The sequence below is a fragment of the Vicugna pacos genome, chromosome 16 (assembly GCF_048564905.1).
Source record: "Vicugna pacos chromosome 16, VicPac4, whole genome shotgun sequence".
Taxonomy (NCBI): Eukaryota; Metazoa; Chordata; class Mammalia; order Artiodactyla; family Camelidae; genus Vicugna; species Vicugna pacos.
In genome coordinates this window covers 15,395,596-15,413,316 of record NC_133002.1, presented here as the reverse complement: position 1 = coordinate 15,413,316, position 17,721 = coordinate 15,395,596, and the positions used below count along the sequence as shown (strand labels likewise).

The 17,721-nt window shown below is 41.2% G+C and overlaps 1 protein-coding gene across 2 annotated transcripts in view; it reads right to left on the bottom strand.

Moving 5' to 3' along the window:
* COX10 (cytochrome c oxidase assembly factor heme A:farnesyltransferase COX10) overlaps positions 1–17,721 on the bottom strand; it is a 94,042-nt gene that overhangs the window by 27,847 nt on the left and 48,474 nt on the right. For both annotated transcript variants that reach the window (XM_006213835.4, XM_072938401.1), the window contains one exon: positions 1,866–1,936. In XM_006213835.4, the coding sequence (XP_006213897.3) occupies positions 1,866–1,936 (71 nt within the window). The remainder of the gene's footprint in view (positions 1–1,865; positions 1,937–17,721) is intronic.

Here is a 17,721-nt window from a genome sequence, read left to right as displayed (position 1 = left end):
CAGTAAACTGGCTACGCTTTATGCTTCATTAAAGACCCAACAGCTGTTATGAATGGGCGAGCCACCGAAGCTGAGAACTAGTTAGTGGATCGTCTACAAGACTTTCTACTACATGCCTATGGCCACTCATGTATAAAATACCCATGTAGCAGATACTAAATGACTGAACTATAATAAACACTAAAGGGCAAGATATAAAGTCTTCAGTTTTAAAACTAGGATTCTCAATGCAAGATTTTGCTGCAGACTCATAACAGCTCCTTGTACCTATTTAATAGAATATATCCTGGCTGCAAAAATAAACCTGAGTCTGTTTTTTTCAGGCTTGTCATTTGGCCTCTAAAATAGCGGTTGAGGTTTACTGTCATAAATGAGATTCTGCCTGGGTCATCTTGCAAACAAAAGATGGGTCACAGGTCCAGCGAGACTAGTAAGTCGCCCTTCCCCTTTAACAGAAGGGAAACGCCAGCACCTGCCACCAACGCCACGATCCGCTCCCTCCTGGCTACAGGCTACACAGAGAGACTCTGCAGGAATGACCGCGCTGGGGAAAGAGACATGAGCTGCGCGGGGAAGGGTGGGCCCCTACTGGGGACCACTGCGCGCCCATGGCTGCTTGATGGGCTTCTCCCCGTGTTCTCCTGGCTCTAAAGGAGAGGACGGTTTTCCTGAGGAAAAAAGCCTGGACGGAAATCCCAAACAAGTAAGAACTTACCTGCGTGCGGTTCGACCAGCGGCAACAGCAGCTTTCAGTTCTTAAGATGGGTCAGAGTTGGCACTTGCCCCTCTTAACCAACTCGACTCAAATAAAAGTGCTTCTGACACTTTCTAAACATAAACACAGCAGACGGCTGTGTTATATCTCAAAAAGGACAAAAAATCCCAGCCAGATATGAGATTTCTCTTCTTACATCTTTTCATCTGGCTCTACTGCCATTTTTAATATTACGGTTATCTTAAATTCATTGAAGAATCGAATGGCTACAAACGTGTGTATATGCACGACCGGAACCTTGTGCTGTACACCAGAGATGGACACAGTGCAACTGACTGTACTTCGATAAAAAAATTTTTTTTTTAATTTTTAAAAAGAATTGAACAGCTAAAAGTAGCAAATTTTAAAAATTACTTTTACACAGACATTTGACTGTATCTGAATTTGTTTCCTTTATTTTTTTACTTAATGTGTGCGATTATTTGGCCTATAAGTGTTAGCCCAGTACATTTTCAGCTCCATGAGGGCACTGCCTGGACGTGTGGAAAGGGGATTCTCCGATATAGAAGAGTCAGCATGAACCACTGGCTCGTTTTATTCTTCTTGGTTTGCAGTATCTATTGGATTTTTAAAAATACTTTAAAATGCCAGTTTCCAGGTCTCCAGGAAGTAAAATGTTTAATTATTAACCATTAGTGATATTAAAATATTCATATGCCTTTTAGTTCTGCTGGATTGGACTCAATGGAGAGGAGAGTGATGGAGGCTGCATTTCACCTGGTGAAATCACAGCACCATCAGTTTACCTGGACACAGCCTTCTTCTGAGACCTGTGTGGCTCTGTCTGGAATCACTTGTGTTAATGGTGTGCTTTTACCTTTAGTCACTACAGGCAAACCAAGTCCACGTCTCTAAATGGAACCTAGTAGGGAAATCTACCGCACGCGTTACTCCCATGGCAAAACCGCCGATCTCAGATCCATTCTGAGAGCTGCGTGGTACATTCTGGCTGCTGCACACCCACACCGGTATGTCCTTTTGAGGGTTCTTTTCATCTCACAACTCACGGCAAAGTGCTGGGAAACGATTCAGGGAGGGCCGGCAAATGAATGTTCTATATTGTGAAGGAGACTGACGCTCACAATCTTACCTGATCTGTCCACGAACCAGAGGTCTGTTCTTTGTCCTATTCATGTTTGAGTCAAATGGAACCTCAAAAAACTGCAAAAAGATGGAAAGAAAGACAAAACATTAAGTATAACGGGAAACAATTACTCTCTTCTGCTTTAGTTCTACAATTTTCTTTCAACAGCAGATTTCGTTTCTATTTTGATACTATAAACTAGTACTCCTGGTATTCTTTAGAGAAAAATTCTCTGGGAGGGATAGAGCTTAAAAATTATATTCATTAATTGTCAGGAATATGCACAGTCCTACTTTCATCCACTTCGAAAACCACATGTTGAAGCCACAGTTAGATTTTTCAAAGTCACTGTTTCAAGTTTAAAGCATTAGTGCTATTAATGATTTCAGATCCTTTCACACATCCCAAAGCCTGTGAATCAACCAAGAATCAGTCAACCACTGGAAAAGGGCTCCTAGAGGCAAGAGTTAGGTCTGAAGCAAATAAGATGTCTGATGAAACTATGCAAGCGATGAGGTTACACTGGGACTAGGTCCCCATCCCTCTCCGGCTGGGACACCCTCCCTCCCGTACACCTGGGACCAGGTCCCCATCCCTCCCCGGCTGGGACACCCTCCTGCACATGTGTGGTTCCAGGATCATCAACAGCAACACCCACTTCCACTCTCACAGCAGCCCCGTCTGGACAATACATTGGTTCGGCCACCCAAACAATGAAGTACTGTTTCTTGTTAATCTTTTAAAGAACAAGGTCCAAGGGATCAACAGACTCACTACCCAAGGCCTCGACAAACTGCACCTGTGTTCTTACATTTGTTATCAGCATCTCTTACTTGTCATCTTTTTTGGTACAACAGAGCGCTCCAGACACGTGCCGATTAGGTTATTATTTGTGAATAATCTGACTAAATGGACTTGAAGCAAATCAGTAGGTGAGACAGTAATTCCATCAGAGGTCCAGGTCAGTATTTCCCCAGCCATGTTCTCTGACAGACCACAGAGTTGCTCTCAGGAAGGACCATTCCAAGGTCCAATCACATTAGTATGATCAAGGCCCTGAGAAATCTAATTAATATTGTTTAGCTAGTGTTTCCCAAACTTATTTGACCATGAAAACATTTTTCAAGAAAACTGTAACACGTTTTAGAAATATCTGGCCCAGTGATAAGGGCCATTCTCACTCACGTCTACATGAACCACGGCTCTCTGAACAGTATTCAGAGAATGGGCGGCACACGCAGGCACCTGACGCACAGGGAGAGGAAGTGGGTGCTGGGTGTGCATTTTCACAGCTTCCTGGGACACGTGCAGCCCAACCACATCGTCATGGCTGCAGTCAGAAACTAAGTGTCGGGGAATCCGCACGTCTCACTAGCTCTGTCCGAGGCCAGGCCACCTGAGGAGACCCCCAGGCTAGGTGACGGCAGTGCTCACCGTCCCGGTGGGTTCTGCTGTCAGCGACGGTGGCACCACTCTCTTACTCCACTTTAGGAATTCACCGTAGCGCCACCCCCAGAGAGCAGGACATTTGGCTTGCTCTGGTCATTCTGCACTACAGACAGCCCTGAACGTGTGATGTGCACTGTCCCACGGCCAAGGGCGCCTCTCTCGCTGGTCACTTGCACCATCAAAGGGGCAGGCTCGGAAGCCGCAGGAAACAGACGCCAGGTCCAGTCTGTTCTCACGAGCTTCTCCTGGCGGATCCCAGGTCACTCCCGCCCTCCTCGGCCTTCTGGACTGATGACTCTGCTTCCCTCGGGCTGGCACCAGGCACAGGGCATCAGCCCTACAGGAATGCATCATGCCCAGGACCACATCAGGCCTAATCCCCACAGCACACCCCTTACATCACTCAGAGTTTCCGACACCCTGATCAAACCTTAACTGATACAGGCTTCTCCTCTATGACTTTCAACAATGCCACTATTTAAAAGTAGTTAACTTTCAGAATGTCCATCTTATCTAATGATCTAAGTGACAGGCTTCCTGAGATACGTGAATTTATGATCCTTAGTGTTAAAGAGGACTATGCAAATAGGCACTTAGTAAGCCACTGGTGCAAACAAATATATTTGTAGATTGAATTACATTCATTTTTAAATGATTTATAATTTATAAGTGTTAAAAAATTCTTTGCCTGTAAGAGTCTATATTCTTTACTGAATCAGTTCAAGTAACACATAATTAAAACATTCTGTCTGCTCACGTTCCCTCCCTTCCCCAATATTCAAACACATTCTATAGGTATTCGAAATAATCTTTCCTTCATGACCTATTAATTTAATTTCACAGGACTAATGAGGATTCCAATTACAAATCATGTTATTTAAAAGCTGGTAAGGTGTTATCTAATGTAACACAGAAACTCTTGTATAAATAACTATCTTGGCAGTTCTCAAGTCTGCGCGTCCGTGCGCGCACACACAGCTCCGGAATTCTGATGAATTATTTCATCTGGATGGAAAAAGATGTTATCTTTTCTGAGATTCTGGCAAGTCAGTCATCCAAAGGTGGGAACTGAGGTCTAGAACACAGCAAGTGAACTCGGCAGCAGTTTCTGCCTCCCGCAAGTGCTTACATTTACAGGACAAGCAGCGGCTGGGCAGAAACACCAGGTCGCCAAGGCTCATGGCTCGCCTCGGGGAGCGCGGGACGGTCCTCCCGGCATCGGGGCTTCGGGGCTCCTTACGCCACTTGGCGCTGTTTCTCGTGCATTTTCTATCATGCCTTCCAGTGGGGGTTACTGCTTTAGTGCAGCTATTGAAACCACGTTTCCAAAACATAAAGCATAGTATATTTGGATGAGAAGTTTAAACACTTTAGCACACAGAGCTGGCTTAACCTACTCACGCTCTCCCCCTGTGCTTTAACGTCTTTTTCAAAACACTTTTATCATTTCAGTTGGCTCCAGAGACTTCTGAGGCAGAGAAGGGAAATTCCTGCAACTTGTGTTGAACACAGACGCAGAATTACAGGCCTTAGAGGACACTGTCCTGCCCCCCTCACTGCCTGAATGACACTGGCAGTTGTATGCCGCAGTGACCATCGCCTGGACAGCGGGGCAGCTGCTCAGCCCACACTAGGCTCCCAGGGCTCCTGCAGAGGGCGCTGTTCACCCCGTCTCAGACGGCCTCGTCACCCAGCACTGCACACCATCCCAAAACACAGGGACAGGCTTAGTGGTTATCTGATTCAAACAGTCTTTCCTTGGGATTTTCCAAACCAGAAGCCCAGGGAAATAGATCCTCCCTTCTCTTGGGTGGCCTGTGGCTGTGGAACAGGGTAAAGGGAAGTGGAGGAGACACCCAACGGTGCTCCCTGGGGTCAAGTTGCCTCCAAGCCTCCCCCTCTGCCCTTTCTAGTTTAAGCCAACACCATATGGGTCTATACCTCTTGGTTCCAACGTCCTAATAAATGTGCAGACAGTAAGACTATCAAACATTAGAGCTGTGCATTGCTCAGTAGTGAATAATACTTCCTTTTTCCTCCAGCGAATGACTTATTTTCTGTCTATGTTCATTTTCAAAAGAAGTTTTTCCTCCAGGCTCTTTCCCTCATACAAATCCATCAATCTCCTCGGAATCGTTTTCATTCAGAATTTTCCCTTGTATGCAGGTTCCCAGCCTCACTGTCTTCCTTCCAATCAGTCAGCCGCTCCCCCACGTCCCCTGCCCTCCTGCAGTCCTATGAGCAGCCGTATGAGTCAGGCCCTTGGGGATGCAAATGGTAGAAACACCACCCAAAGGAGCGCAAAGAAAAACGTGGCCTCCTTTCTTCCAGCGGGCTTGTGCCTTGCTTTTAGGGATTCCTGGGTCCAGGGCCCAGCGTGCTGGCATGATTCTGACTCTTTCCATCTCTCAAATCCGCTCGAATCCCCCCCGTGCAGGCTCCTTCCAAGAAGCAGGCGAAACGGCACCGGCAGCTCCAGCTCTCATCCTCCCTGCAACCCGAGCAGAGGGTCTATTCCCTGAGAGCTTCAGAGAAAAGTCCAGAACCACCAGGGCCGTGAATCCCGGGGGCAGGATGGGGGGCTGGGGGGTGTGGCTCTCCTGTGAGCAGGGCAGGGTGCTGGGGGACAGACACAGCGACACCGTAGCCCACGCAAACCACACGTATTATCTCCTCAACAGGAAAGAAAAATGCTGTCACAGGAGAAAGTAGGAAGATGTTAGGCAGACAGATGCCGTGAAATTATCTGTGATTCATTGCAAAGCCAACAACCCCAAATCGTTTCACTTCACCCCTGTCACACCTATAAAATAACGTGCCTATGTTCTTCCTAGTTTAAGTATCTGAAAGGCATTGATCAATATAAACATAACAAATAATTTATATTAATCTTCGTCTCATAACCAGTTCGGGAATCAGCAGTTCTGTCTATTGAATAGAGTAGTAAATGGGTCATTTCCCCTCCTCGCAGTCGTATGATGTAGGTCACAAGGTGTAGGTCACTATTATACCAGTGGATAAACATTTATTAGGTGCCTAATATGAGATTTGTGTTTCTGCTTTATACCACACTTATATATTGGTAGATAAGTAGTATTATTCCAAAGAGACGCTGCTCAAATCTAAAACACACTTACTAATCCTTCTAACAGATAATAACATACCGGTGACGTTACTGAATTTTGTGAGCTAGGACGCATACCAGAAGAGGGCAGAAACGTAACTCGGCCCAGGTGATGAACTTCCTATTCGTACTTTGATTAATTATACCCTATGCAGAAAGTAGACGTATTCTAGAGATGTTTGTAAGTCAGGCTCAGAAAATATTGACTTTGATAACGAGGTGCAACTTTTTCTTTCCCTATGCTAAGTGATGGGGGCAACATTCTTCTAAAGACTCAAAAGGAAAACAGACATGTGAACCCTGTCAGAGTTTGTTTTTCCATCCATCTTCTCAAAGCTGTCAACAAGTGTTTGTCATTCCAATACGGCTCACCGCTCCCAAGGTCCAAGATAATGTCTCTATCAGTCTCCCAACAAGTTAAAAGGGATGTGAAAAACAAACAAATAAATCAAGCACTGGGAGAGGCACCTTATCCAGCAGGATTCCACATACCATTACTTTCAACTCACAAATCAGTTAAGACCCTCAGTCAGCCATTGCTCTTTGGTTGCTACCACCCTACTAAGGCCATGCCTAGAACAAACAAATTATACCAACGTACTATGGCCATGCCTAGAATAAACAAATTAAGACAGGCCATTCCCATTGACTTTTCCCCACAAGGTGTTTGAAATAGGGTGTGTGTGCTCCGGCATTCATCACCTCTCCTGGCGCCTGGGCAAGGTTCTCCTCCAGACGTGCTCCTCCAGCCCTCGCTCACTAAGTTGTATTTTAAGGCTACGTCCTAAAAGGTCACCCAGCACTCATTAGAAGCCTAAAGTACCACATCTTATTAAAAAAAAAAAAAGTCAGAAAGTTGCTTTGGTTTCGACTCGCTTCAAAGATGGTGCTTAGGCCATCCTCTCTTCTGCCAGAGGGACCTCATTTGTAACACCGCTTTCTGAAAAAAGAAGGGAGGAAAATACATCAAAATATTTACAGCCGCTGGGTGGAGAGATGCAGGGTGATTATTCTTCATGTCTTTGTATTTGACAATTATCTATGGAAACCATGTATTTTCTACTTAGGGGAAAAAGGTAATAACGAATTTTACCTAAGTGATACAGATACAAAATCTGGACAGACCATCTTTAGGTTAACTAATAAAGAATTATTAAACTTATCTAGTATAATATCAATATTAATGGAGCCTTAGCCAATTAGAACCTTCCCCCAACCCCCAGAAAGAATCACAGGAAGATAAAATGTGGATCCTAAACATTTCTCAAATATACCCATTTCCTCCCATCCTCAGTGCCACTTGTTTAATTCAGGCTGTTATGTTATCTTACCTAGATGACAGCAGCCTCCCAGCTACTCCCTATCTCCAGGATTTTTTTTTCAGTAGAGATACTGAGGATTGAACCCAGGACCTTGTGCACACTAAATGTGCACTCTGCTGCTGAGCTATATCCTTCCCAACCCATCTCCAGGATTGATCCTCCCCCTGCCCCCTACATCAATTTTTCACACATTAGGCAGAGTGATTTTTTCAGGTACAGACCTGATCTTGTTAGCTCCCAGTATAAAACTCTTCCATGACTGCCCACTGCCCAAGGAATGAGGTCTCCTCTAGCTCCACCCCTCCCTTCAGTACACAATGCAGCATCTACCTCATTAAACACCCGAGGCTGGAACAGGTCCCTCTCCGGTTTTGCTAGTGTCATAGGTACCCACGTGTGACCTCCTGTCCCTCCCTCCACCTGGGCGGGCGTTCCTGTCCCCTCCCACCGCCCCCATGAGACGTATACCATCAATCACCCCTTTCTCTCCAGCAAGTTCGGCCTGTGTCTTTCAGCTGGATCATCCCCCTCCACACCTAACTTTCCCCCAGGCCCCGCACACCTCCTAATGTCGCTGGCTGACTTCAGCACAAGGTTATTAGCATTTGGAAAAGAGAGGAAATGGTCTCTGCTCGTAACATACATGAAGTCTAGGCCTCATCTTAGCCAGCATGGTCAACAACAGGAGATGTCCACAGTGAGGTGAAGGACACTCCAAAAATCCACAAATAAGCACATAGGAATTTCCACTCTAACGGCTGCCGAAGACTTTAATTCCATCTTTGCAAAACTCATTTTCAAAAGAGTGAATCCTGAAGGCCAGTTCTGAAGAACAATAAATGAATGCATCACAGCCCACTAGAGGTGATTAATATGATGACTGTTTAGGTTGCAAAAAATTTTTTAAAACCCACCTTTAAACTTGGGCTTCACAGATTAAAAAAAATCTGTCTTCAACTAATGCTAATTCATCATAATCTAACGGGGACACAAGACTATCAAATTAATAAATTTCCGTGGGTCCTTCCGCAACTATAAAAAATAAATAGGCATGCTTACCAAAATCATTAACAGTGATAAAATAATATGACAAGAGCCTGACCTCCCAAACACTTCCCTAAAATAACTGCAAAGAGTTTAAATGACACCATCCAAAACACAAAAAAAAAACAAAAAAAAGGACATGAACATTTTAAAAGGCAAGAAAGATCATTTTCTTATAGGAACTCATGGCAGAAGAATGGTACAATACTCAAAAAGAAAAGGTTCTGCCACATGGTAAGCAATAAAACTGGCAAATCGACAGAGGTTCAAATGCTGCTGTAATCTGCATCTGGTCAGTCGGGTGGGGGTGGGAACTAGAGAAATCATTAAGCAATCTGAGAAGTTCCCCACAAAGAAGCTGTAAAAGTCTGAACTATAAAGCAAAGGAAACACACTTAATCCCTCAGGAGTTGCAGTATGTATTTCAACTGGGTGATCCCGTCCCTCCTAAGGACACAGCCATACCCCAAAACCTGGAGTGACACAGGATCCCCGCGGACCCCAGGTGGCACAGAGCCAGCTCGCTCCAGCACCCAGGCACCTGTTGTTCTAGTCACTGCGGTACTCACCCCTCACCCCTCCGCTCTGGGAGGGGCGGGGAGCAGAGAGGGGGCAGCCGGCGGAATTGGGAAAAAATACGTCTCACTCGTTTTGCCTATCAGAGAATATATACCTTAATAGTTACGTATGCTTTCTGTAAAATTTTAGGAACATGTTGGAAGATGAACACATTTCTTCTAAGATTACAGTTTGTTTTCTGAACTTCAGATCCTATATGCCTGCAGAGGAAAACGATTTGTCCTGTTACTGTGCTACCTCAGCAGAGCGACTTGAACCCTCTCTTTCATGGCCCTGTTCTTTCCATCTCCGAGATTCTGTGATGGGGGCACAATTATAGTGCATTTCAACTTTAGCAAAAGCCCTCTGCTGCCCATTTCTCCTACAGTCCCCAAATAGTCTCTTGCCGACGACCTAAAAATAGGTTTTATATAACTTTTTCAAAGTCTTCATGTTTAAAGCAGGTATCTTCCAAAATGTGCTTCTTTATGAACTTAAGTGGAAAAAAAACTGGAATGGCGAATAAAAACAATGACTATGACAGCCAAATAAATACTAAATAAATAATTACAGAACTAGTACTTGCATCAAAGGGTAAAACAACACACAGAATGTAAACTGGGACATTTTCAGAGGGCTTAAGAATGGAGCACAGGTGTTACATCGTAGTCATTAACCGGAGTGCTTCCGACAGCTTTTTACAATTGTTTCTGTTCCTGCGTTCCCACTGCTTTCCTGTCAGCCCGATGACTGCACATGCCTTAATTCCGTGTCTGATACATTCAGAATATGCATCTAACATAGGGTAGGGCTCACAGAGGAGGGCCCATTCCTGTCTTTCCTTTGCTGAAAGACAGGAAGCGGCTGAAAATTCTTCTTAGCAGGGCAAGACATCTGCCATGCACAAGGGTAGGATATTGAGTGACTTCCCAGAACCCTCAAAAGTTTAAGTCTATAGCTTCTTTCCTGAGAATCCAAACAAAAACCTGTGGCATGTTATAAGCCTGGTCACCATGTTCTGAGGGCATGACACATGCATTTGTCACCTTCCAGAATGATCCGAAAATAACACAGTGGTCAATCCACAGAAGAAAAGCTCTCAGCCCACACACAAAATACTTTCAGCCGCCTGTTACAAGCCAATCGGGAAGAAATGTTGCCTTTTCTAAGATATGTAGATAAAAACTCCAAATTACTCGGAGTTTCTAGAGAAGACAAGTTATAATAGAGCACTGAAGTTCACTTTGAGTTTTTCAATGGAAACTTTTTTAAAAAGTTTTAATTTAATTAAAAAATGACATAAAGAGAACTTAAATATTTGTAACTTTTCTGCCAAATATCAATTTAATCCCAGAAAGCAGGCAAACATTTAAAAATGACTATGAATTACAGCAATTGATGTGTGACTGTGAACCTATTAGTATGATTATACAGCTTGGATAAATGGCTAAGCCATTTATTTGGTCATCAAATCCCAATACTTAAAGAATTACGACAGCTTATACATTCATGTATTTTCTGTCTGCATCACGGTTTTCTGCCTCAGTTGCAACTCTTAGAATATCAGAAATGTATGATTTTTCTAGGTTTGCACAATGATCTGTGGAAAGGAGCAATCTAGTTTTCTGACAGATCTGAGTTAAAGGAAGAGCATTAATGTCTTAATGAAATACTTCCGAACAGAAAAGGTTTTAATTTTAATGAGCACCTTTTTTTTTGCGTTTCTTTCTAAGTCCGCTACAGTGGGGGGACAGGTTTTCTGAGAGATGCACGCACTCCCTTTCTCACTCTTGGGGAGGGGAGACAGTGAGAGCATCAGAAGAAAGGCTCCAAACCGGCCACGGGCCTGGTAACATAACAACGGGTGAATTCTAAACGACACTCGAAGTCAGCTGTTACAGACAGAGCACGTAAGAGCTTTTCTGAGTGCACTTCTCATCAGAGACACTAACTCTAGAAATATCAAATGGACCACAATTCTCAATTTAACTCCTTCCTCTATTTTTAAAAATCTTCCAGATCCTGCCCTGCTTCTCGTAGGTGAGGCAGAGAAATCCTGAACTATGTGCCAGGATAAAACATGAGTACAACACCCATTACTTCCCCCAGAAAATCCGCAGAGAATGGAAGGGTAAACAGACCCTGCATAAATAAATCTGCAATGATGTACAACAATGCTAGATAATAAATGTCTGTACAAAAAGATGGTCTGTGAATTATCTATCCATTAATACATTTATTTTAGCTTATCAGTTGACAGTGACTTTTGTCCCATAATGAGAAGACACAAAAATATTTCTCAGTCTATAAAAGGCAGTCTTCATAGGTATAATGCAGATTAATAAGGCAAGTCGCACTGGGGAGAGGGGCTGGGGTTCTGCTGACTGATCTTTAACAGATAAATCAGCACTGTAACTGGTAATTAGGCTTAAAAATCCTAGACAAAATTTCCCCCGAGAAAAACTGCCCTGATTCACATTCTCACCAGCCTTCCAACATCCTCATCAACATTAGTTACAATGATTTTTAAAAAAACAAACAAAAACTATGTGTCTTTACTCATTTAATTCTTCATCATCTCATGCAGCTTCTCATTAAAGAAAAAACCCCAAAAGTCTTCAATTGAGGAAAACTTAAAGTTCAAGTGATTTTTTTAATGAAAAATAAAAAGAAACAAATAAATGAAAAGATTTCAACACAAGATATAAGCTAAACCCACAACTTCACAGAAAATCATAGGTTGGCTACGGCGCGGACTGCTGCAGCACAGCCACCAGCACGGGCCGACGTCTGGATGAGCAGACTAGGGTCGCGCAAGTGTTCCTCTGCCTCCTTTCGCTGTAATTAATTTCTCACGCCGTGAGCCAAGGTAGGTTCCTGTTCTGCCAACCTCATAAACAGGATGATTACAAGAAGGAACGCCCTAGCAAACAACATATTGTGAAGCAGGAGAGGCACTCTAAGTGTTTCTAGTGCAGTATCCAAACCACCGAAGTGTCGGCTGGGCTTTGTGGTGAGAAATGTTCTGAAGCATCAGTACGGTGCAGCCAAGCCAATTGTAAAAGAAAAAAAAAAAAAGCGGGGGGTTAAGCAAACTGGAAATGAATGAAAGCAAACCCAGGCTTTTGGGTTAGCGGTAAGAAAAACGTCTAAAAAGAGGTACCTATTCTTACCCAGCTTTCCTCAGAAGCATGCTTAGTACTCAAAGGTCAAGTGAATAAGTCACACCTCATTTTTCTGTCATCTCTGAGAAACAAAATGTTGCACACAAATTAACTTTCTAGATCAATGTAATCTATTTTGAATAGCCAAATGTCTTTAATAAAATTAGAATCAGGTTTCGATGGAAATCTTTCTAAAATTTCTCTGCTTTCTGGGCTTTCAAAATAATTTACTGAGCGTCATCTGGCCTTGTCTGCGATGACTCAGGATACCTGCCATCACAGGAGACCGCTCTAACTCCCAAGCTTTTAAAAACAAATCACCTTTATTTTTCTTTGTTTTGTTTCACGCCAACATTTTCTTCCTCTTCAACTTCATCTCTAGTCCTTAACTTATTACTTTTAATCTTCTGCCATTACTTACTAAAATATTTAAAAAGGCCAGGTGGAAAAAAAAATCAACCAATCAAACCACTTGATTAAATGCAATTATCAAAGACAGTGCTTTTAGAGTGGTTCTCAACTCCTATTCCAAGCTCTTTTTTTTTTAATTGTGCAAATGCCTTTGCTTCTTCCGAGTTTCTAGCCAGGGGCTTGAGAAGGATCTCAAATGGAGGGCAGAGGTGTTTTTGACTTGCAACGCTGAAATCTAGAAGTTCCAATACGGCTGACGTGGGTGAAATTGGTCAAAATGTACAAACGTCCAGGTATAAAATATACAAATGCTGGGAATGTGCTGTATAGCACAGAGACGACAGTTAACAGAACTGTATCGTATATTTGAAAGTTGCTAAGAGAGTAGCTCTTAAAAATTCTCATCACAAGGAAAACAAATTTGTAACTATGTATGGTGATCATTTCATAATATATAACTCAAACACAGATTTTATTGAGCAAAAATCTGAAACTAATGCAACGTTCTATGTCAATTATATCTGTTTAAAAAAAATCTAAAAATTCCAATAGGTTAAGTAATAAGACTACTGAAAAACAGTTATTCCATATTTGAACAAAAATCTGAAAAATGAGAATGATGTTGTTTATATACACCTAGAGAAAAATATAAACATTCCATTGCTTCTACAACACAATGGTAGAAAGCCTCACATCTAGTTAAGTATTTTTCAAAGTGCAGTTCAGGGCCCATGTGCGTCAGAATCCTCTGCGGTTGGTACTTAATTACAAATGCAGATCCCTGGGCCCCATTCCTGACCTTGGAAAACAGAACAACACCTCAGAGTGCAAACAGGGAGCCTGCATTTTTCCATCAGCTCTCCAGGTGACTCTTTATAGCCAGTAAAATTTGAGAACGACTAATCTAGACTGTATCTAAAAGCAGTGACGTGCTTGCTACATGCTGACACATTTTTGTTCCCAACAAAACAGCTGCATGAGCTCCAAAGAAATTTTATCATTACAGCAATGGTTAATTACCAAAATTATTCAAAAATTTCAACTTAATATAATCTGTACATGACTCCAATAAAAAAAAGTCAAAATAAAAATGTGTCAGTAGAATCAATAAACTAAACTGCACAAGAAGACAAAGTGCATACACCACACAAAATCTGTAAGCGCCAACCACTCACAAAGGAACAGCTTTATAGCACGGACCTTGTGTCCACAAGGTGGTAACAGACCTCTCATATCTTTACTAGGATAATTTTAAAGATATTTTTATATGTACAGTTACACACAGCTGTCCTTTATTCAGAACGAAGGAAAAAGTAGTGCTATGTGCTGGCCGTGTGGATAGACTCAAAAAGCGTTTTGAAAACAGCCAGGCGAGTCAGTATCCTGGCGGTGATGCCATGCTGTGGTTTTGCAAGATGCTATCATTGGGAGAAATAGGTGAAGAACACACGGGTTCTCTGCCTCATTTCTTACTGCGGCATGTGAGTCTAAGATGATCTCAAAATAAAGTTTAATTAAAAAAAAAAAAACACACCAAGGGCATTTAATTGACCCAGGTCAGGTCAGAGAACTCCTGCTTTGGAAGGCATACTTTCTGCTGCTGAAGTTCAGTGGGGCTGCTGTTTTTGTTTGTTTGTTTTTGTCTTATTAATAAGCTAGTTGACGTCAAAATCGTCTCCAAAAGTACACTACATAACCCATATTCCTTGGGAACAGGTTTAACCTCCTTTTTATGTACTTGCGATCCCTTTTTAGAAGTGAAAACATCTGTGTCCCACATACAGAGAAAAAATTAGGCATCTCACAGGGTTATTCTGTGCTCTCTGAAACACTATCTGACAAAGGAGATGCTTTTCATCTTCCAATGTGAACATCCATTAAGGTATTTCTAAGACCCAGCTAATTCCTTCCAGAAAACAGACATTTTCTGACACATACATTGTTTGCTAAAGCAAATAGAGAATGTAACTTTGTATTTTTATCTCTGTTTGCTTTAAGAATACATTAACAGGCATGTAACCGTATCATCAATAATATTTCCAAAGGTCACAAATGTCAGAGACAACGCGATGAAACATGAAAGACTATACTCTTTAACGATTTAGATGCAATGGATTATGAAGAATAATTGCTTTTCCCTTTAACACACTAACATTTGTTGAATTTGAAGACATTACAGAGTCTACATCACGAAGCCTTTTAATTACAAGTAACTGGAAATCTGTGATTAGTATTTATGGTGTAAAAACCAAAGCAAAGTGGAACCAGAGAGAGTTCAGAAACACCAACTCAAAGAACTATCGTGAACACAGGGTTCCTCTCTATAAAAGCCAAGTCACTCAGCAGCTACGTTAACATATTTTACAAAAAGAAAGGATTTCTTTATGGTAACATACAGTCTCACTTATGTTCTATAAAGTCAACGCAGACTAAAACTTGTAGAATTAATGAAAGATCTGAATCAAAGATTAATTTTTTTTAAAAAAAGGATGTTTCCTTGATTTCAATTATGATACAAGTTTCATGTACTTCATTAGTAATTGTTCTCATCACCCACACTGCAGTCAGGAAGACGCTGATTTCCCTTTAGAAAAGCTTTCATTCTATATAGCATCATTTCATAGTTGTAACCATACTTGGAGTTGGTAGTGGCAGCTGGCATTTACAGTGCTTGATAACCAACTGTTTAAATATCTTCAAATACGCTTTGTCAAGTACTCTGTATTACACATTGAGTAAAATTACAAACCATGCTTGTTAATTCAGTGAATTCCACCATTAGCTACCATGGGGCACACAAACACAGACACGTTCACTCAGAGATTAATCCTAGAAGAAACTCTTCAAGAACCTTATTATTCTAATTTAATTGGAAAGATAACAATATTGGATTTCTTCAGAAATATTCCATAATTTGAACCTTTCACAAATCCAGTTAATACAAATCAGTGTAATTTAACAATAATACAGATTAGTGGATAACCAGAGGTTCCATCAAAACTTCCTTTAATGTATGATTCACAGAAGTAACTTACTAACAATTCCCTTACTTGGTTCTAAATGTGCATTTCTAAAACACTTTCAATAATTTTAAAAAATACATTCAACACACTATAGTTAGTACATTTCTGATCTTTTGGTTTTCATGGGAAGTGCAAAAGTAAATTATAGCCCAATCCGCTGAAATGAAAACAAAGTCTATTTACTTAAATACTCAGTTTTACTGTATCATTTCCAATAAAGAAAACTGTTGAATAAATGGCTTATTTTTAATAAACTGTAAGGAAATTCTAAAATTTTTTTCAAATCCATATTAACCCAAGCTTTCCCTAGTCCCTCTATAAAGAAGTTTACAAACACCACTCATCCTCTCTGTAAATAAGCTACAAGGGTTACCACACTACAAATTTTTAACTTAAAAATTTCAACAAAAAGCTCCAGTTGATTGAATTGTATTGTTTTATTTAGGAATTAAATAAATCTAAAATGACCTAAACTCAAAATAAGAATGGTTAAAGTGCTAGCTATATAATTCTTTAAATATTAGATTATTAAATTTGTACAGTAACTGCATAATTTTTCTCTAATAGTATCTAAATGTTTTTATGCTATGATTAACATCAACATAAGCATAGAAAAAGTAAAAATAACCAAGCTTATTCTTTGATAGTTTCTTAATGCAACCAATGTCTTTTTCTTCTCAAATAATAAGTTAGAGGTTAAACTATATACATATCCCACAGAAAACTAAACATTTTGTCAAAAAACTATTCTACAGTAGGCCAACATAATTGTAAGACTGCAAAAAATACATAAAATTTTATTTTTTAAGATTAGAGGAACATCACGGATAGAAAATTTTTTAAAAAACAATTATGTTCACATAGTGCTACCACCATTCATTAAATTGCTTATAAACCCAAAGGGACAGAAAGCAGAGGATCAAGTTCAGGAATATTTAGTAACGCAAGGATCGTACCTCCATGTTGAAAATCGATCTAGTGGTTGTTTTACTTCAGATAAAACTTTTTCAGGTAATGGATTTGACCATCTACACTTCCCTTCCTTCGGAATTTAAAATAACAAAACTACAGAACCCGGTTTCTTCTACGTATCTTAGGCACAAGTGACCGCACAGCTGTGGAAGTGCACGTCTCAAATATCAAAAATTCCTGATATAATAAAATGGTGTAAACTTAAACCGCCCATTTCTAATCCAATTACTTTATCTCCTCACCTCATCTGCAGTGATTTCATGATGTTTGGATAAAGAATGATGCGGCATTTTGTTCCTAATTAAATTCTAACGTAGAGTGTAGGGATGATAGAGAAACGAAAACCCAAACAAGAAGCAAATTTAAGTATTTTTACCATAAATATAAATGCTGAAAATGCACATATCATTAAGGAAATGTCTGGCTGGAAGAAAATCATAAACAACTTGCCTGTTCATCATTTTATCCTTTAATCCCCCAATTTTTTTAGTTGGAAAAATCCTCTAAATGAAAGCAAGTCTCTCACAAAGCTCCTGCCTGGTCTCAGAACCTCCTTCCCCGTTACCGCCCAGGCCTGATGAAGGTCAGCGCCGCAGCTCGCAGTCAGCGTCCTTCACCACACCGCGTCTGTCAGCCCAACGCGACACAGGCTGCTGTGCAACTATTCTAAGGGGGAAATCTATTTCATAATTTCTCATATCACTGCGTTCTAAATTACTGCCGTTAGAATATCTTAAATGGAATGCTAGCTGTTTTATTTGCCCTGTCCAGTGTATCTCATGGTGCAACGTGGCC